This window comes from Poromitra crassiceps (genome assembly GCF_964638095.1).
Source record: "Poromitra crassiceps genome assembly, chromosome: 15".
Classification (NCBI taxonomy): Eukaryota; Metazoa; Chordata; class Actinopteri; order Beryciformes; family Melamphaidae; genus Poromitra; species Poromitra crassiceps.
In genome coordinates this window covers 2,926,999-2,949,420 of record NC_139634.1, presented here as the reverse complement: position 1 = coordinate 2,949,420, position 22,422 = coordinate 2,926,999, and the positions used below count along the sequence as shown (strand labels likewise).

At 45.1% G+C, this 22,422-nt stretch overlaps 1 protein-coding gene across 1 annotated transcript; it reads right to left on the bottom strand.

Annotated features, from left to right (window-relative positions):
* Positions 1 to 4,160: 4,160 nt before the first annotated feature.
* On the bottom strand, positions 4,161 to 21,952 carry LOC310790814 (PDZ and LIM domain protein 3-like; the record flags this gene model as incomplete). Its single annotated transcript, XM_083652525.1, has 6 exons — positions 4,161 to 4,323; positions 5,811 to 5,922; positions 7,073 to 7,172; positions 7,822 to 7,888; positions 15,482 to 15,633; positions 21,860 to 21,952. 6 exons carry the CDS (start codon positions 21,950 to 21,952, stop codon positions 4,161 to 4,163), a joined length of 687 nt encoding a protein of 228 aa, XP_083508651.1.
* Between the last annotated feature and the right edge of the window lie 470 nt (positions 21,953 to 22,422).

Below are 22,422 nucleotides of genomic sequence, written 5' to 3'. Positions count from 1 at the left end.
GTGGTGACATGAAAGAGAATATACTGAATAATGACATCACAACAGTATAATCCTAATGTTGATTTAAAATGATATATTACTCTAAATATGGCTTAAAAAGGGGGGAAAAAAACTCAAATTAACGGGCGCCGCCGAATCCGCCTCCCCTTGCTGGACCTCCCCTATTTCGGAACCCTGGCTACGGCCCTGGCTGTGGGACTTATCATGACATAGCTGTGGGACTTATCATGACATAGCTGTGGGACTTATCATGATGTAGCTGTGGGACTTATGACGTAGCTGAGGGACTTATGACGTAGCTGTGGGAGTTCTCATGATGTAGCTGTGGGACTTATGACGTAGCTGTGGGAGTTCTCATGACGTAGCTGTGGGACTTATGACATAGCTGAGGGACTTATCATGACGTAGCTGTGGGACTTTTTTGATTTGATTTGATTTATTTGACACATTTTCATAAAAAACTTTACAAAAGTAAGGTGTAATAAAAAAAACAGTCAAGGATTACATAAAAAAGCTTACGCTTATTTCCATTATGGTCCTTGTTGGTAAAGGGGAAAGGGGAGAAGGGAGGCACAGATGTACTCAGACAACATAAGTTCAACACAATTCACTAGCAACACATAACATACATTAAACAATACAACTACCTTAAAACAGACCCCAGCCTATAACTAATGTCCCCCACTGAGCCATTTTTTCACATTTGTCTTAAATCTGCTTAAGTTACTCACTACTTTTATCTCTGTTGGTAAGCTGTTCCAGAGTACTGCAGCAGAGTAGACAAAAGAGTCCCTGTATACGTGCAAGTTGTACTTTGCTGGTACAATGTCAGTGGGGCTCCCTCTAGTGGAGTATGTGTGTGTGTCTTTAACCCTTTTAAAATAATCGCTAAAATAACTTGGGACTTCTCCATACACTGTCCTGTGTACCTGGCACAACTGTAACTGCTTCACCCTGTCTTCAACCTTGAGCCATTTGAGACTCTTGAAGTGAGAGGGCTCCAGGTGGGTGCGGGGGGGTAGCTTTAATATGACTCTGACTAGCTTATTTTGTGACGTCTGCAGTTTCTTCTTCAGGGATTCTGGGACACTGTTGAACCAGGAGGTGCAAGCATAATCGTACAGACACTGTATTATAGCGCCTGCAAGTGTTTGCATGGTTTCTTGATTGAGGTATTTAGCTAGTCTGGCCATGAATCTGATCCTGCTGTTGATCTTGGCGAGGACTTTCAGCACCATACTCTCTCCTGATAAGAGTGTTGTCCAGAACACAACCTAAATAATTAACTGAGAGTTTAGCAGAGATCTGTGTGTCTCCTACTTTTACTGCAAAGCCAGGGGATCTCCCTAATTTAATTTTGGTCCCGAATAAAATGGACTCTGTCTTTCCTACGTGAAGAGACAACTTGTTGTCGGCTAGCCAAACCCTGACCTTCTGCAGTTCTGACGTCAGCTGTTGTTCCACTGCACCCTTGTCTTTGTGAGAGACAAGCAGGGCAGAGTCGTCCGCGTACAAAAACAGGTCACATGAACATGCTGCTCTAAGGTCATTGTTGTACAGGAGGAAGAACAGGGGCCCCAGCACACTTCCCTGTGGGACACCACACTCCACCACCCTTGGATTGGAGAATACTCCTTCCACCTCCACCCTCTGTTGTCTACCTTCCAGGTAAGAACTGACCCATTTTAGAGCAGTCTCGTTAAAGCCCATAGCTTTCAGCTTCATTGACAGGATCTTATGGTCTACCGTGTCAAAGGCTTTCTGGAGATCCAACATCACCATTCCACAGTACTTCCCTTTATCCACTTCCCCTCTAATGTGGTCTGTGAGATAAAGTAGACAAGTATCTGTGGAGTGGGATTTCCTAAAACCTGACTGGAACTGAAACATGAGACTATGGCTAGAAACGTATTGGTCTATCTGCTCATATATAATCCGTTCTATAACCTTTGATAAGACACTGAGGATGGACACAGGCCTATAATTTCCCTGATCAAGTTTACTTCCTTTCTTGTAGAGAGGCTTGACTCTTGCCATTTTCATTTAGCTTGGGAATGTACCTTTTTCAAGGGATAGATTGACTATGTAGGCTATACATGGGGAGATCAATTCAGCAGCATCCCTCAGGAACCTGGCAGGGATGTTATCAAGCCCTGTGGCTTTTGTGGTATCCAGCCTCTCAAGCTTCTCCTGCACAGCCTTTTCTGATACCTTCATAAATGCAAAGGCATCAGCTTGTACTCCTTGTTCCTGATAGAACTGCTGAACTTGACTCTCCCCATGGCACCCGGTCATAGGTGGCAGCTTATCTACCAGAGTCTTGGCTATGGTCGTGAAGTAGTTGTTCAAGCTGTCAGCTACTTCTTGCTTGTCTGCTGATATCCTGTCTCCTATTTGTAGACTAAGGTTAGCTGTTTTGGTCATTAACTTCTTGTTGTAGCCTACCTGTTTCAAAGTCTTCCAGATTTGTCTTGGATTATTTCTATGTTCTACTATCTTCTCATTGAAATATCCTTTTTTTGCTTCTTCAATCAACCTTTTTACTTTGTTTTTGTGTTCCTTAAAGTCAGAATAGGCTTGGCCAGTCCTGGTCTTTTTGAAAACTGAAAAATATTTGTTTCTCTGTTTAATGGCCTCTGATATATCCTCATTAAACCAGGGTTGAGTTCTCTGCTTTATTCTGACCGTTTTAATTGGGGCAACTGAGTCTACCATGTCCATGAACTTTGCCTTAAAGTATGACCAGGCTTTGTCTACTTCATTATGTAGCATGACCCTAGACCAGTCTATTATATTTAATCGCTCTGTGAATGCCACCTGGCTGTAGTTTTTCAGTGATCTTATTCTGACTGTGTTGTGGTCTCCAAAAACAGGTTTCTGCAATTTCCTTGTGCAATAAATACCATAGTGGTCACTAAGGGTAAATTCAATAACCCCGGAGTCTGCAATACGTGATTCATCCGACACCAATATTAAATCAATAATGGTTTGAGTAGTGGGACACACTCTATTTGGCTTGTTGATGAGCTGGTGCAGATCAAACAATTTACAGAAAGAAACATATGACTTTAGACCAGCATTGTCTTCCTTCAGGGTGTCCGTGTTCAGATCACCAATCAAAATAACCTCCGCCTTCTCAAAGTCAGTGCATCTAGAGCACACATCCTCTAAAACTTCATAAAAGTTGTTCTGATCGGGTGGTCGATAACAGGCGCCGATTAAAACTGGTTTGCTCTTGGGTAGTAAAATATCCACAGCTACGACTTATGACATAGCTGAGGGACTTATCATGATGTAGCTGTGGGACTTATCATGACGTAGCTGAGAGACTTATGACGTAGCTGTGGGACTTATCATGGCGTAGCTGAGGGACTTATGACGTAGCTGAGGGACTTATGACGTAGCTGTGGGACTTCTCATGATGTAGCTGTGGGACTTATGATGTAGCTGTGGGACTTATCATGACGTAGCTGAGGGACTTATGATGTAGCTGTGGGACTTCTCATGATGTAGCTGTGGGACTTATCATGACGTAGCTGAGGGACTTATGACGTAGCTGTGGGACTTATGACGTACCTGTGGGATCCTAGGTAAGAGCTCGCAACGAGTGATTGGTTAGAACTACAGAGATGTCTTTCAGGCTTTTATTTGGGATATCAGGCAGAAGTATCAGGCAGATCGCAAGGCAAGCAACATACAGAGTATGAGAGAGATAGCTAGCAGATAGCCGAGAGATAGCATAGTAGAACATCGCTTTCATACCCCAGCACATTCGCGGTATGACATCATTGATGACCTCACAAGGTCACGTGAGGTATGACATCATTGATGACCTCACAAGGTCACATCTGACATCACACAGGCTAGAGACAGCCTAGACCATCTGACATCACCGATGACCTCACAGAACTATGACATCATCGCCGATGATGTCGTTGGGTCGCGGGGTCCTTTGGTCCACGAACAGGCCTGATGGTGGGGCCTTTTGGAGCCTTTTCTACAATCTCACTAGGGTTTAGTGAGATGTTTCGAACCTTGTGAGATAAAACTTTGAGCTAGCTCTTGTGAAGTGTGAACTAGCCACTGCCCGGTCGTGACAACGTGCTCCTGGCAGTAGAGCTGTGTGTGTGTGTGTGTGTGTGTGTGTGTGTGTGTGTACCTCAGCAGTGTGTGGTAGCGCCCCCGGTGGTGACAGCATGCTCCTGGCAGTACAGCTGTCCCTCTCTCAGGTAATATCCTCGGTGTTTGAGCTCCGAGCCGCAGCCAGCACACAGGAAACAGGCTGGATGACGCCACTTCTCTCCTGCATGTACCACTGTGCCACTGCAGCAACACACACACGGACACGGACACACACACACACACACACACACACACACACACACACACACACACACACACACACACACAGAAAACATGTTTCACTTAATTAGTAGAATTGGTTATTAAATTGAGGTATTAGTAACTTGTATCACTATAGAGGTCAAGAGGCACGTGACTTTTTTTTTACATCATTGCCCCAGAAGTGAGTGACCTACTGAATCGTGAGTGACCATAAAACAATCGGTTTGGCAGAGTTCTGTTTGTTGGGGCTGTTTTGGAATGTCAACACTATATAAAAACGCAAAATCACACCCAGGTGTTGAAGTAAGCAGTGCAGCAGGTCCCACTCTGCGTTCTCCTCCACCGCCCTCTCCCCTCTCTCTGACAAACTGTGTGTGTGTGTGTGTGTGTGTGTGTGTGTGTGTGTGTGTGTGTGTGTGTGTGCGCGCGCGCACGCACGCATGTTTCATGCCCCTCCGTAGCGTGCCAAACTCTCGCCGATGAGGAAATTAATTCTCCATTAATTTCCAGAGTTAGAGAGCTAGAGAGTTTTGCTATAGTGTAGCATTTGACACGCTTGCTATATTTAAACTGCCGTGAGATTTGTTTGGGGAGCATATGCATATATGAGACAGAGAGAGGGAGAGAGGGGGGTGCAGCTCAGAGCGCTTTGGTCACTGCTGGAACCTCATTTGACACAAAATCGAAACAGGTTCGGAGTACGGGCGTCAAGGCAGTTTGACGCGCCAGAACGCTCTTGGTGCGCGTTCAGCTGTTTAAGACAACGGATGGACTTCAAAATGTGAGCATCAGATGCTCCCAGTGCATTTGGTTTAGGAATAAGCTCAGTCATCCATGACTGAGGGACTAGAGTAGAGCCGCTGCTCCTTTGTGTAGAAAGGAGCCAGCTGACGTGGTTCGGACATCTGGTAAAGATGCCACCTGGTCGCCTCCCTAGGGAGGTGTTCCAGGCACGTCCAGCTGGGAGGAGACCATGGGGCAGACTGAGGGCTAGGTGGAGAGATTATATCTCCACGCTGGCCTGGGAACGCCTCAGGATCCCCCAGTCAGAGCTGGCTAATGTGGCCAGGGAAAGGGAAGTGCCGCCGATCCCCGGTAAGCGGTTGAAGATGGATAGATGGATGTCATGACTGTACACAACCACCAGGTGTCAGTAGCACTCCACCATTTTGGACTGTCCAAACTGCTGCGTTTTGGACAGAACTCTAATTCTATTCGCTTAGATTACCTTTTTTCAGTACATCTAAATGAATGAAGCTTTTGCGTTTTTTCAAGCTTATTCTTAGACTGAGCTGTCTGATCTTCTGGGTAACATCATGTGTGCCTACTGCCTACACATTAAGTGTTGTAGGTCTGCGAGTAGAACGCAAGATACTTAAAAGCGTCTGCTAAATGACATAATGTAATGTCATGTATATCCTATTTAACTGTATTTATTATTATTTATTGTATTTATTATTTCTCACATGATTCCTTCTCCACAGAGGTCACAGAGTGGCAGCTTCTGGAGTTTACCAACTGGGGGCGGGGCTTTGGTTACCGGGGCAACTACAGTCTTGATGATGGGCCGTCTGACACCTGCAAAACACAACCACAACAATCCATGTTTACCTGTTATTAGGGTTCCAAGCACGTAGTGCCTGGAACCCTATTGTAATTGTTCTGTTTATTATTATTATTATTCTCCCCTAAAACAATATGCACCTCAGAAACCATGAGGCCCAGAGTAGCCAAACTTTGCACATAGGTTGGAAATTACTACTACTACCACTACTCAGAAACAAAAAATTACACCAATCTACCAGATTCTGATGCTATAACAGCCCATTTTACGTTTTGGCCCATTTATGGCACATATGTACCACCACTACTATTACTACTACTGCTACTACTAGTACTACTGCTGGTGTATGGTGTCACCAGTGATGTCACTCAAGCACTCAATGATGATGTCATCAGTGATGTCACTCAAGCAATTGTGATGTCATCAGTGAGTGATGTCATAATTTATACTGCTACTACAACTATTACTACTACTACTATATTACTACTAGCCTACTACTACCACCACCACTACTACTACTCTTACTACTGCTACCACCACCACTACTACTAATATTACTATTACTGCTACTACTACTGCTTGGACCCCTCATCACCGCTTGCAGCTATATTATTATTATTATTATTATGGGTTCAGATCATAGGCTTGAACCCCTGGTATTGCCGCTTGCGGCTATATTTATTATTAATATTGTTGTTATTCTTCTTCGCTAAAACAGTATGCACGTCAGAAACCCACAACGCCGTCCCGGTCATTGCTCCACCCCCTCTGACGATCTGGGGAGAGTAGCGAGTGGGAGGATCACGCTATTCCCCCGATTCCCCTCCCCCAAACAGACCGAACAGAGGAGGCACTAGTGCAGCGACCAGGACTCCTACCCTTAATCCAGCTTCCCACCCGCAGACACAGCCAATTGTGTCTGTATGGAAGCCCGGCCAAGTCGGAAGTAACGCCCCGGGCTCAAACCTGCAACCCTCGTGTTGGTAGGGAGGGAATCTAGCGCTGCACTAACATTGTTGTGTGTGCACATGGGAAGCTTATTTGGGTGCAAAGGCTTCAATAAAGTCTAGATCAGTAGTCTCCAAACAAACACATGGCTCTCACAGCACACAGCTGAGATGTCATTTAGATACTAGAATGGATTAAATGTCCCTTTAAACCCACTGTTGTTGTTGTCATCAGGTGTTTCCATGGATAACACAGGGAGGGGAGTTCCAAAGGGGCGGGGTCTAATGTTGAATTTGTGCTCAAAGTGACCAAGGTCCTTGACAGACAGGGACACAGAAAAGGCGATTAACAAGATATTTGATCATACTGAATTGTATTCTGTTGAATTTCTTCTCCTGGAACCAACACTGTTGTAAAAGTTTCCCCTTTTCAACTAAAACCCCAGACACACCAAGCCGACAGTCGGCCATTGGCCATGTCTGGGCGTCGTGTCCCGCACCGTTGGCTCTAGTCTGCTTTGACGCCGGCTTGTTGGCGGCTTTTCCGGAATCGCCGTTGGGTCATTGGTGAGAGAGATCACTCTGATTGGCTGGTCAGGGTTAAAGAAATCACTTTGATTGGCTGGTCAGGGTTAGAGAAATCACTCTGATTGGCTGGTCAGCTGGTAGAGGAATCACTCTGATTAGCTGGTCAGCTGGTAGGGAAATCAATCTGAGTCGCTGGTCAGGGGCGAAGCAGCGCAGGAGAGTACACACAAAACTCTGCTCATTCAAAAAAACTCGAAAAAAGGGTTGTTTTTTAGATGTTTTGTTTTGAAGTTTTGGTATCTCCTCATTCTAAAATATAGCTGAATCGCTCGGTTTGACCAAGTAAAACTGAAAAAAAAAATGTATAGGCATTTTTTATTGGCTCGGGTGTGTATGCCTAAACTGGAAGTGGGCGTGACTTTGGCTCTGTGTGTTTACCTGCTGCTCTGCCTGTAGATTGACTCTGAATGGTTCCATCTGAGGAGACCACAGTCTGGTCTCTGCCCTGAGAAACACACACACACACACACACACACACACACACACACACACACACACACACAGAACAGAAATTCTTCAAAATGTTCACAGAGCAGTGGTGACTAGTGCCATTAGGTGGGGCTGTTCCAATGAGTGTTAATTTCGTTGACGATACTATGAGGAACTAGAAAAGTGATCTCCGCCAGGACTGCGTTTTCCCCCAAGCTGATCCATAGACCATGTGTGTGACGAGACATCGTCTGAATGCAATGTGTTAGTGAGTGTTGTCATACTGAGATGCTATTGTAAATCATATATTGTTATTGTCTGCTTTTATTGTAATGTTTTGTTTATGTATTCATGATGGGTTTATTGTATGTGTTGTAACCCACGTATTTATGTGTTTTTGTTAAGTTTTTTATTGTGCGTTTGTGTAAGAATAATTGTTGTTTTGTTTTTTTGATTAGGGGATGCAGTTCCGCGTAGAAGAGTGGGATTGGGGTCTCTCAAGGGCAGTCTGACTGAGTGTATGCCTGTGTATATGTTTTCATAACACTGGGCCAAATAACCAGTCTGTATTTATGTATTACTAGTGCAGTGCCAATTCCCCCCGACCCCCCCCCCCCCGCACACGCACATACACTGCACTCCGTCAGGTCCCCCCTGAAGTGCACTCCCCAAGTTTGAAGTTTATTGTATAAAGAAGATAAATATAGTGCAGTGCCCCTTCCCCCTTTCAACACCCCATGGGCGTCCCCCCTCCCCACTGCACTCCCGTCAGGTCACCGTAAGTGCATTCCCCAAGTTTGAATTCGATCCGACAAACGGTTCTCGAGATCCGCGAAGGACAGACATCCAGAAGTCGATTGGACAGACAGTCCTGGAGGTACCTGAAAGCTGTGATGTTATACGTATAATTGCACAAAATTTACCACTGAAATATCTGGGGTTCCCAGCAACGCACCCGCCAAGTTTGAAGTGAATCGGACAAATGTTTCTCAAGATAAACTGCTTTTTGTGTTGACACTAGGGCGCTGTGAAATTGCAGGAAATTCAGCTCCCTGAACTCCGTTGCATCCCCCTAAGCGCACTCCCCGAGTTTGAAGTTGATCAGACGAACGGTTGTCAAGATAAACCACTTTTTGTGTTTGCAGTAGGTGGCGCTGTGCCAAATTGTACGAAATTCGGCACTGCACTGTGTCGAGTTGCCATCAGCGCACTCCCCAAATCTAAAGTTGATCGGACAAACGGTTGTTGAGATAAGCATTTTTTGTTGCCAGTAGGTGGTGCTAAGGCAAATTGCAAGATGTTTTATTTGTTGCCAGTTGGTGGCGCTATGCCGAATTGCCTGGAATTCAGCTCCCTGCACCCCGTTGGGTCCCCTTAAGCGCATTCCCCGAGTTTGAAGTTGATCGGACGAGCGGTTCTCAAGATAAACCACTTTTTGTGTTGCCAGTAGGTGGCGCTATGCCGAATTGCACGAAAACAGGTCACTGTTCTCCGTCACGTACTCCTCAGTACACTCCTGAAGTTTGAAGTAGATCCGACCAACGGTTCTCGAGATCCTCGAGGAACACACAAGGAACACACGCACTGTGTTGCCAGTAGGTGGCGCTATGCCGAATTGCACGAAAACAGGTCACTGTACTCCGTCACGTACTCCTTAGTACACTCCCAAAGTTTGAAGTAGATCCGACCAACGGTTCTCGAGATCCGGGAGGAACACACAAGGAACACACGCACGCACAGGAACACACGCACGTTGCCACTAGGTGGCGCTATGCCGAATTGCACGAAAACAGGTCACTGTACTCCATCACATACTCCTTAGTACACTCCCAAAGTTTGAAGTAGATCCGATCAACGGTTCTCGAGATACGGGAGGAACACACAAGGAACACACAGAACACACAGAACACATGCACAGACAAACGCACAGACAGACACCGACAAAAACACAATCTCCTGGCGGAGATAATGTTTGTCAACGACCTATTTTCACTGATGATACAAGATGACTAAATAAAAACAAAGTTGTTGTGATGACAAAAACTACGAGTCTATTGACATTTTCATCAATGAATAACTCATGATTGGCTGGGTATCATTTAAAAAATGACGACACCAGTACCAATACCAATACTAGTAACAGTAATAATAGTAATACCCTTAAGTGATATTATCGATACAAATCGAATACTTTATTTGAAACCTCTTTTTTTGCCATACTTTGAACATTTTGGTGGCATCTCGGCATGCTGAACTGCCAACAACAACAACCCAGAAGCAAGGCCGGATTAACCATAGGGCAACCGGGGCAGGTGCTCCGGGGCCCTCGGGGTGAAGGGGCCCTAAAAAAAAAAAAAAAAATTGGGCTCATGTTGGGCTCCACAGAACTATGACACAAATCTAAGACCAATCAGGACAAAATAAAATTTGTTTCCAAGAAGATTAAGTCTGATGATTTAGTCTCATTGGATGCCTGTGGGCAAGTGGTGACCAGGGGCGCGGGAAGTGGGGGTGCTTGTGGTGCTGCGGCACCCTCTGCTGTTTTGTATTGGAAATGTAATGTCAATTATTTTTTCATCATTGTAAAGCCACAGCACAGTGAAGAGGATATTAATGTAAAGATTAGCCTCTTCCTTTTGCTCTCAGAGTGCATCAGATTCATGCATTTTACTTTAAAATGTACAAAATTTATTTGTCCGGGGGGGGGGGGGGGGGGGGGCACAGCCCCCCCTAGAAACCCCCCAGTCAGACTAATATTTTTATCCTGCTGGTGCTACCTGTTTGCAAAGCCTAGAATCGCCTATGAGTGAGTGAGAAACTGAATCTCAGAAACTGAATAATGGCATAATAACAGTATAATACTAATGTTAATTTAAAATGAGATAAATATGGCGAAAAAAATCATCCAAACATCCGGACGATGGGTAGGGGGGGCCCTGGGAGCTTCAGTGCCCAGGGGCCCCTGGGGGTGTTAATCTGGCTCTGCCCAGAAGCACACATGGCGTGGCGTTCACTGGAGGAGATGGTTAGCCCGTGCAGACGTCAGGACATCATTTTCTCCAACATTCCTCTCAAAACCTGTAGATCAGCTACAGCCCTATCATTTCTCATCTTATCGCCACATTTCGAACTGTTGAATCTCATGCCAACATATCGTTTAAATTCCATACTCATTTACATTGGCTTTTGTTGGGCCTTACTGCCACAAAAAAGGTAGCTCCTCATACTCTTTTACTATACTTTTGAGTAATGGGAATCTTCAGCTGTAGACCTAGCTGTCATGGAGATGTCCGTATGCATGCCGCTAAAGTATTAAATATTACGGCATAGAATGCATTTGTTGAAGCCATGCGTGGGTACGATGGGCGTCGCTATGATAGTTTGCGTTTATCTTTTCTTTTCTTTTTTTTGATGAAGTGCATAGAGCTAATATCTTTGTGGGTGGGTGGGCCCTGGGGGAGGGGGATTATGTTTTGAGTGAATCAGCTCATAGGCTTTCTTTTTTGTAGATGTTTGTGGTTTTTTCTTTTTCTTTTTTTTTAGTTATGTAAAAAAAATATATACAAATTTGATTAAAAAAACCACACAAAACTTAAGCCACACCCACTTTTAGTCGAAACCCCACCCACTTTCGATTTTAGCTACACCCCCTCCGAGTAGCCTACATACGGATACAGATAATTTAGTTGGTTAAACAGATACAGATAATAATGTACTCGCTCATCCTTAATTAATAGCTCTTTCCATTGAGTTTGGAAATTCTAGAGAACCATTTAAATAATGTATTACTTTAACTTAACTAAGCATGTTGGATTTTAGTCGATTAAATCTACCATAGATTTAGTCGACTAAAAACTTCAAATTTTGCTGACAGAATTAACACTGGTTCCAATTATGTCCCCCCCCCCCACCCCAACAGGGATGAAATACAGTCATAACAATAAATACAAAGTAATTAGACAAATCTCAGATTTGGAGAGCAAAATTTGGTATCATAGAGGTCTCCCAAAAGAACTGCCAGAAACAAACAAGAATGCAGTTAAGTGGCAGACCCCCGCCAGGCCTTTCAGCTGCCAGCTGGCTGAGGTTGAATTGCTTTGATTGATTGATTGATTGATTGATTGATTGATTGATTGATTGATTGATTGATTGATTGATTGATTGGTTGACGTTTAAAGCTGGTCTATTGTTACCGTAAGGGCAGAACTCCATGAATTTCTGAAAATTCTGTTTCTGAGCAAGTGGTCTGAATTTTTGTATTCAGACCGCTTGCTCAGAAACAGTGCCGTCTCATGCAAGCTGTGCAAGAAGCCCAAGATGGCGACGGCCACACTCCCATCTAAGATGGCGACGGCCACACCATACCCTAGGCTTCAAATTGGGAGTCCAAAAACCAATGGGTGACGTCACGCTGACATATTTTTAGATGATGATGTTAGTTGATGCTTCCATCTCTACTATATGATTTGGAAAAATCCAATACATTAGGCAAAAAAAAGTGCACAAGACTGTTCCAGTGGGGAAAGACAGGCAGGAAATGGCTAGAAGTGGCTAGGGGGTATGGTTGGAGTTGGGGGGGCATAGGGATGGGAAGGTGGTAGAGCAGCCCGATCTCATGAAATGCGTATGTATGACACGCGGGGTGTTTTCTCGTGGAATAGATACGCGGAAACGTGAGTTGAAGAATGAGAATGGCGGCAAACTACGTTAACATACTCGCAACCACTAACCCAAACCCTAACCCTTAACCTAACCTTAACCCTAAACCTAACCCCCATAACTTCCACGTAAACTTATTATGCATGTTAGGGCGGCTGTAGCTCAGGAGGTAGAGCGGATCGACCGCTAATCACTTTGGATAAAAGAGGTCGGTGGTTCGATTCCCGCCTCCTCCAGTCTGCATGTCAAAGTGTCCTTGGGCAAGATACTGAACCCCAAATTGCTCCTGATGGTGTGCCAGCACCCTGCGTGGTAGCCTGCCGCCATCAGTGTATGAATGGGTGAATGAACCTACTTATTGTAAAGCGCTATATAAATGCAGGCCATTTACCATTTAGATTTCTAATGTAAGTGGACGAGGCGAAGTTGCGTCTGAACTGCACGCGGAACTGCGTTTCCGCGTATCTATTCCACGAGAAAACACCCGCGTGTCATACATACGCTCTCCCATGAGATCGGGTTGGGTAGAGGGAGAGTCAGGATCTGGGTAGTCTCGCTAGCCAGCCTCTCTTCCCTTCCGTCAGAGAGTCTGGCGCCGTGGAAACAGGCAACAGGGATCAGCCCGCCCCTGCTCTAAAGCTGCTCTCCCATTCGAGCGGCTGTTTCGGTGGCAGCAGGATATCCGCTCCCCCGCTTGCAAGCTCTGTCACGCTCTGTCATTGGCTCCGACCATATGTCAATCAGAGCGGCTTCCGCTCCCATGTGTGTCGCTGTAATGCTCCCGGCCGCCGAATGTGAAAACAACGACGCTAACTAGCTAGCGTAGAAAGCTAATGGCAGAAACCTACAGGCTAACTCGTTGCTACACGCTGAAAATGGCAAGTTTTGAAGAAAATTTGGATTGTGCAATAATCCACTAATCGCTTTGGATAAAAGAGGTCGGTGGTTCGATTCCCAGCTCCTCCAGTCTGCATGTCGAAGTGTCCTTGGGCAAGACACTGAAGCCCAAATTGCTCCCGTTGGTGTGCCAGCACCCTGCGTGGTAACCTGCCGCCATCGGTGTGTGAATGGGTGAATGTACCTACTGACTGTAAAGCGCTTTGGATAAAAGCGCTATATAAATGCAGGCCATTTACCATTTTTTACCCATTTTAAGCACCCGGAGGGGAGGGTGTCTCGCCAGCTGGGCGAGTTAAGTTTTAACCCTCATTTCATTCATATTAAATGTTGCGTGCGTCATTCCCTCCCTGCCCCTGTATGTCGTGCATTAAAGCAGAGGAAGAAAAGTCAGAGGTTTTTACTGTGGGCGGCCAACTTACCTGTGGGTACTGTTAGTAGGAGTCATCTCTCTGTCCCAGTTTAAGTGTAACCCGGGCGTTTTGGGGTAGCCCTTCTTAGTAGCCTATCATAGTTGCTGTGGCTTATTGCATGCTTTGAGTGCTGCCATTTTTACCAAAACAATAGCTGCCCCCCTCTATTCATCTCTCATTCATGCTATAAAGCCCTACAAAATAATAATAATAATAATGGTATTGGTGATCAGAAATGAATGCAACATATTGGGTACCTGTGATCATCACTGGAGGGGGAGACTCTCACTCACTCTCACACACACACACACACACACACACACACACACACACACACACACACACTCTATTAGAGGCTACTTGAATATTGGCGGGATGTACAGTATCCTTCATCTCACCCTGTTGTATCTTTGCTTTCGTCATGACACTATACAAGAAGTAACACAAATTACATGGAATAATAACAATTGCCACAATTTCACATCACTCCATCCATGGCTGGACCCCATCTAGCCACAACCCAGGGATGCCTGCGCCCGCGGTTGCCACACGCCGCACGTGGTCTGGGGCCGAATTTGCCCTTGTTTTGCTTGTGACCCTACTTTGACGTCACAAAAATCTAGGGACCCGAGACATTCAAGTTCCGGTACGCCATCGATAATGTCATCAGTGACATCGTCAGTGATGTCACATAGTATGCTTCTTAGGTTATGGTTAATGTTAGGGTTAATACTCCTGTCAGTGCCCCTGACCAAGGCAATAGCAAAAGAACTGGAGTTGGTCCCCGGGCCCTGCACTGCGGCTGCCCACTGCTCCTAGTTCTAGGAAGGTTCCTAGTAGAGGATGGGTCGAATGCAGAGGATGAATTTCCCCAAAGGGATAAATAAAGGATAACTTAACTTAACTTAACTAACTTAACTATTTTCCCCTGCAGAATTCTGACTTTAATCTCAGAATTCTGACTTTATCCTTAGAATCCTGATTTAAAGTTATAATCTCAAACATTTTCATCTAAATAAAATAAAAATAAGAGTAACTCACAATGTTGATTGAGGCTATGGTCCATTGATGGAAGCCTTTGCAGTATATAGTGACATTATGTGACATTAGTAATGTCACATAATGCAACAGTTTGGATCTCACCTGCAATTACCACTCATCACCATAGGTGTCACCGAAGAGAACAAAACTGAAATCTTAAAGATGATCACTTTAAACCCAGAACTTAAAAAAACAAACAAAAACAAAACAAAAACGCAAGTGACCCTAATCATCTTCAGAAGTATTAAATTATGTGTGGTGTAAAATAAATAAATAAAAATAAATTTCAGACGACCCTATTTGAATTCCAGGCACTTAGGGTCGCGACCCTACGGTTGGGAACAACTGAGCTAGGGGGATATGGATGGAGTTTGGGGGGGAGGGGCCATAGGGATAGGAAGGTGGTAGACTCGGGATTTGAGGGGTGGCTAGCTGGAGTGGCTCGGGGGATATGGGTGGTGGGAGGGGGCAAGGGAAAAGGGGCCGTAGGGGGAGTGACACCGTGGGCTGAAAGGTTTGTGCTTGTTATTAAAGAGAACAAATAATTGGATGATGGCTGAATCAGTGTGATTGGTTATTCCCATCATATATATATGTACCTTTCTATCTTGAGGCTGAGGTGGTGGGTGGAGCTTGTGATGGCGTTTTGGGCGTCGGCTAGTGTCATGACCTCTGTGGCTATGCCTCCAATGGCCAGGATGACATCACCAGGATACAGATTGGCCAATGAGGCCTTACTGCCAGGTGTTACCTAGGAAACAGAACTCAATTGTTTGCCTCAGCCATTTGAAGACATGGCAGAGGCCAGAAGCCACTGAAGCCACAGACGGGATTGAAATGACTGCGTTTACATGAACACACAAAATGCAACTGTCATGCAATTAAGACAATAATGCAAATAACATGGTAATAAATAAATAAATAAATTGCCATATACATACACCATACACTGATTGTGTTAGTGTCAGTATGCTCTGTATGCTCACAGCAACGTATGAGGCCTACTAGCGCAGGGGTCCCCCCCCCCCCATAAAATAGAATTAGCTGATTTAACCATGCAATAGCAGCAGAAGCTCAGATATGATGATGTTTATTTACTGTATATGTTTTCTGGGTGATCTGTTCATTGAATGAGATTTATCTGTGCCGGGCTGCTGTACCTGTGTGTGTCTGTGTGGAGGCGGCCGGAGACGTCCATAATTCTCAGTCTGGAACACACCGAACATGGCTGCCCTGGACGCAACGTAGCTTGTGGACAGCCTATATGTGTTTGTGCCCCTTTTTGGATCCTCTCTATATGTTGTGTTTGTCCCATGTTGATAGGGCTTCCTGACCGATTGTGGGAACCTTGGAGTTTCTCACATTCAGCCGACCGTCTGAGCTGGTCCGGCCTGGGGCCGGGATCTCACCTGTTAGCCTAGAAGAGAGCTGCCTACCAGAGCTACCACCCTACCGACGCCAGGCGCCAGGTGAGTTAACTTCAATGATCATCAGCAAATCACGGATATTGATATACTAATAGATACCTCTAGACACAAGTTTATTAAGTAGGAGAATGAGACCAGAATGAGACAAGGTATTTGAAATACTTTACCCCTATCCAAGAGCACCTGAGGTTTTTGAATGCTCCAAACTTAATTACTGTTGTCTTAATGAGAGTATTGGCAATAGTCTTATTGTACGATGAATGAATATGGACTAATCTGCCGCAGTTCAAGCAGAAGATCAACAGAGAGCGCAGCTGTTTTTTTCTGTTTCTATAATAAGCCTGAGTATATGAACGTCTATTAGCAACATGATGATATCACTGCTGTGGCATCTTGCCAACTCCTTCTCTCTCTCCCTCTCTCGGTCTCCCTCTCCCTCTCCCTTTCCCAATCTGTCTGTCTGTCTGTCTCTCTCCCCCTCTCTCTCATGCTGATATCACTGCTGTGGCATCTCACCACCTCCTTCTCTCTCTCTCACTCACTCTTTCTCTCACTGTCTCTCTACAGACACATGAACTCTTCTGTCACTCCTGCTTGGCAGCAGGCTTGGGGCGTTTTGCCCCCCCCCCCCCCTTTTTTTAGCTGCTCTTTCTTAGTGCAATTCGTGGCAACGTGCAATAGGAGGAAGGCCCAGAATGAATCAAAGGGCAACATGTCCAATCAACATGAGGCTACTGCAGGTGGCGCTAGACTGCAGGTGGCGCTAGAGATGTTCAGCAAATGAATGAAAGGTAGGCCGCTAACACTTTATTTGGATAGTCCGCCTATAGAGATTCTACAGAGTATTTGTAACATTTCAACAGCTAATTATTGACATTAGTTGACATTCACAATTCAACTGTTTTGCTTGTCTGTAGATTTTAACAGCTTATTAGATGAAATTCAACAAACAGACCTGCACCTAGTGTCATATATAGGTATGTTCATGAATTGTCACATGATCACATAATCTATAGATAATCTGTTAAACATGTGTTAAACAGTTGAATTGTTGAATGTCAACTAATAAGCTGTTCAAAGTGAAAAGAAGGGATTCCTCACACTGAAATCTAATAGTTCACTTGAATGCTGAGCTTTGGGTCTATTAGACCTTCATCAGAGGATACATGACACCAAGGAACAGACAGTCAGCCCCACTCTAATCATTGGATGAATGCAGAACACCTGGAGCCCCACCTCCTGGGAAATGTAGTCTGTAAATGTTGTAGTTTAAGTGTTACCAGTAGGCCTAAAGCCTAATTTATACTTATTGGAAAGTGTCACTCAACACATGGTCGCCGACAAAAAAGAAAGCGTTGCTCATGTTGCTGCATTTATAGTTCAATGAACATAGAGAGCCGCAGGAATGAGTCCGGAAAACATCGATGCTAACACTTCCGGGTTCTTCACTGTTTTCGCCTATGGGATTTTTGAATGGGTTTTTGCCGCGATGCTTCAAATGAGGTCTGTGGTTAACGCAAGCTTATTCAAACGCGAACCAGTGTTCAGTAGGATCATCTTCACACATTGAAGAACTACAAAAATACGTCATCCCTGCGGTACTCTATTATCCTCGGCTCAACGTGACACTCGACATAGAGAACGTGACACTCGACATAGAGAACGTGACACTCGACATAGAGAACGTGACACTCGACATAGAGAACGTGACACTCGACATAGAGAACGTGACACTCGACATAGAGAACGTGACACTCGACATAGAGAACGTGACACTCGACATAGAGAACGTGACACTCGACATAGAGAACGTGACACTCGACATAGAGAACGCTATAGAGAACTTGTGCAGATGTCTAGCCTGACTCGACATAGAGAACGCTATAGAGAACTTGTGCAGATGTCTAGCCTGACTCGACATAGAGAACGCTATAGAGAACTTGTGCAGATGTCTAGCCTGACTCGACATAGAGAACGCTATAGAGAACTTGTGCAGATGTCTAGCCTGACTCGACATAGAGAACGCTATAGAGAACTTGTGCAGATGTCTAGCCTGACTCGACATAGAGAACGCTATAGAGAACTTGTGCAGATGTCTAGCCTGACTCGACATAGAGAACGCTATAGAGAACTTGTGCAGATGTCTAGCCTGACTCGACATAGAGAACGCTATAGAGAACTTGTGCAGATGTCTAGCCTGACTCGACATAGAGAACGCTATAGAGAACTTGTGCAGATGTCTAGCCTGACTCGACATAGAGAACGCTATAGAGAACTTGTGCAGATGTCTAGCCTGACTCGACATAGAGAACGCTATAGAGAACTTGTGCAGATGTCTAGCCTGACTCGACATAGAGAACGCTATAGAGAACTTGTGCAGATGTCTAGCCTGACTCGACATAGAGAACGCTATAGAGAACTTGTGCAGATGTCTAGCCTGACATCGCCAGACAAATTCCCATCTGTTAAAGCAAATTAAACATGAGCTCACAGATTCGTCAGGTTCCCAGGCAGTAATAAAATATCTACAGTGAAACCAGGTCGGATATAAACAGGCAAGATGTAACGTACTTGGCTGCAGCCGCATATAATGACACAACCACACAACTCAGCTCCTCTCTCTCTGGGAAGTTGGTCACGATGTTCTTTGTGATTTTCATGAAGTCGTACATCAAGGACAGGCTGATCAAAATAGCGGGGACACGTTTTCATATTCATTTCAATATAGTGAAAACCAAAACAAGGAAGTAAACCGTGCGTGCCTTCTACAGTATATAGCCAATCACACTTGCGCGACACTATGTGACGTAGTCAGCGACATTTCCCTTGGTAGGAGACACTACTTGGCGACACTTGAACGTGTCAACAAATACCTAATTTCTGTCGGCGACGGTTTCAAACGTGTTGAGAGATGAAGTATAAATTGGGCTTTAGTAGGCCTATGTAGGCTAATCTTTCTATTATTAGCATTATATTTTCCTCTGTGCTCATTTTTTAAATGGCAAGCTAAGTTAGGCCTATATTACTTGACTTTTACTTTATTGCCTTTAGCAGATGCTTTTGTCAAAAGCGACTTACAACATCACATCTCGTCAGGACGTAGAAAAAATAGAAAACAAGAAATATAAAAAACATAAAAAAACAGAAACATGCAATACAATCAATGAGAGTCAGACATCCTGGTGGGGGGTCCACCCGCTATGCCGACCACCCGCAGTGCCGACAGCCCGCAATGCCGACGTGAGGTTTAGGCGTGGGGGGTGGGAGAGGTTAGGTTTAGGGTTAGGGTCTGGGGGAGGTTAGGTTTAGGCGTAGGGGGTGGGAGAGGTTAGGTTTAGGGTTAGGGTCTGGGGTAGGTTAGGTTTAGGCGTGGGGGGTGGGAGAGGTTAGGTTTAGGGTCTGGGGGAGGTTAGGTTTAGGCGTGGGGGGTGGGAGAGGTTAGGTTTAGGCGTGGGGGCTGGGAGAGGTTAGGGTTAGGGTCTGGGGGAGGTTAGGTTTTGGCGTGGGGGGTGGGAGAGGTTAGGTTTAGGCGTGGGGCCTGGGAGAGGTTAGCTCCAGCCGGTAGCCCGAAAAGGTGGGTCTTTAGTCTCCGGCGAAAGATTGCCAGTGATTCGGCCATTCTGACCGAGGGGGGAAGCTCATTCCACCATTGAGGAGCCAGTGAGGAGAAGAGTTGCAATCGGGACAAGCGACCTTCGGGCCCACGTGGCGGTGGAGGGGCGAGGCGAGCTGGACGGCTGGAGGAGCAGAGGGAGCAATGCAATGTTTGGAAACTGACCAAAGATTGCAGATATAGCGGGGCTGACCGGTGAACTGACCGGTAGGCCAGCACCAGTGTCTTGAACCTGATGCGTGCCAAGATGAGAAGCCAGTGAAGGTCACGGAAAAGGGGAGTGACATGAGAAAATGTAGGTAGGTTGAACACCAGACGGGCAGCAGCTGAAGCAGATGAGCTCAAGAGGTCGGGTGGCCGAGGCAGGTAGCCCAGCCAACAGAACATTGCAGTAGTCTAGGCGCGAGATGACAAGCGCCTGGACCAGGAGTTGAGTCGCCTCCTTAGCGAGAAACGGACAGATTTTGCGTATGTTATATAGGGAAATCCTACAGGAACGGGCAGTCGCTGCAATAAAGGCTGAGTTGGTTAGCTGGTTATCTAGGTGCACCCGATCTACTATGAATCACCTCATTCAATGGAAAGGAATTCCTTTCCATTGAATGAGGTGATTCATAGTAGATCGGGTGCTAGGATCACCCCGAGGCTATATTGTTTTGCAGCTAAACTTAAACTTAATGCTTCATCATATATGAGGGATCAGTATTGGTAAACAAAGGGCAGCTTATAATGGGACCCATATGGAGCCAGCCTTGAGTGTCTCGTGCTAGCAGGCTGTGCTTTTTACTAAAGTCCCATCATTTAAAAAACACAACACAACTTTAACATGACATTATACATCAGACCCTTCAGCTACTTCTTCTCACACTCAGAATGTCAAAATATAAGCGATGTGATGTATAGTCCCCCCCCCCCCCCCCCCCCCCCCCCTGCCGATCTGGGGAGAGCCGAAACTGGCTCCATGCTTCCTCCGAGACATGGGCAGTTAGCCAGCCGCTTCTTTTCACCTGACAGAGGAAGCTTCACTGGTAGGACATAGCATGTGGGAGGTTCACGCTATTCCAACCAGTTCCCCTCCCTCTGAACAGGCGCCCTTAACGACCAGAGGAGGAACCACATTAGCAACCGGGATATTGCATGTTTTGGTGAAGGGGGTTCCTATATGAAGGAAACCCCCGGGAGGCACAGGGAGAACATGCAAACTCCACACAGAAAGGCCCTTTTGACGTATAGTTGATGTATTAGTTGATGTACTATGATGTATAGTTTTTGAGATATTAACGTTTCTTTGGAACAACTCCTACTAGTTAACTGTTGCGTTTCAGGCTGGCTTATCCGGGTGTCGTGATGTCACGCTGTTTCGTCCTATTGGATGGCTTGTTTTGTCAGAAACCTTTCTTTGCATGGCTCATCCTATCATAATGGAACAGGTAGACTACTGTGCTGGCTTTTTGTACTTTATAATTAGCATATTTTCAAGCTAAAGCCAGTCTGTTGTAGGGCTCTGAGAGAGGAAAAACATACACTTGGCTGTTAAAAATGCACCAATGCACAAATAAAAAGTTTATAAACCAGATAATAGTGCACTGTAATCTGAAGATGGAATTTGTTAGTGTGTTATTTGAGAAACAGGTGACAGTATAGATTGGCTGAAAGCTGCTGTAACCAACACATACATTCTGAAATGGGTAGCCTATTACAGAGCTGTTTTTCCCCCTGGAGCATGCTCCCAGACTCAGTCAAATACAGGAAATCTGTTCAAAAGTAATCCAAAAGTAAAAAAAAAAGTAATGGAAATGGAAAGTAATCAGTTACATTACTTATTGCGATACTTTGATTACGGTACTGATTCCCATTTTTAACATGTAACTAGTAATTGTATCGGATTACATTTTTAAAGTAACCCTTCCAACCCTGCTTGGCAGTCGATCACTTACCCGACTGACGCTGATTGGCTGATTCTGTTCTGTTCCGCCTTTCAATCGGAAGCCCCAGGGAGCCCCCCCCTCTAACACCACATTCTGTGGCATTCTCTCTGCTCTCTCTTATTTCTCTTTCTTCTTCTCGTTTCTCCTCTTCTAGTTAGTCCACTGTATCTGATTTGTATCTGATTTACTTCACCTTTTTCTGTGTAGTTCTGCTGTAGTCTTTGATAATCTTAGTTTTTTAATGGATCACCTGTTACCCTCTCTCTCTGTCTCTCACTCAGTCTCTCTTGGTTGATAAAACTTGATTCTAAGCCCATCCCCTTCTTCAGGAACACCCTGCTGATTGGCTGGTGTGCTGCCCTCTGACAGCTCGTATTAGGCTACACTGTAAAAAAAAATCTGACTTGAGACATCTGAGCTTGTCATGTGTGGCTCTGAATAAAATGAAATATGGTGGGATTTCTGAGTGGACAGTGGACGGTCAATTCTTCCTTTGCCAAATGTTGAACAGGAGATATTGATTACACAGTATTAGGTGTAGTTAAAAACCCAATGAATCAGTGATGAGATAA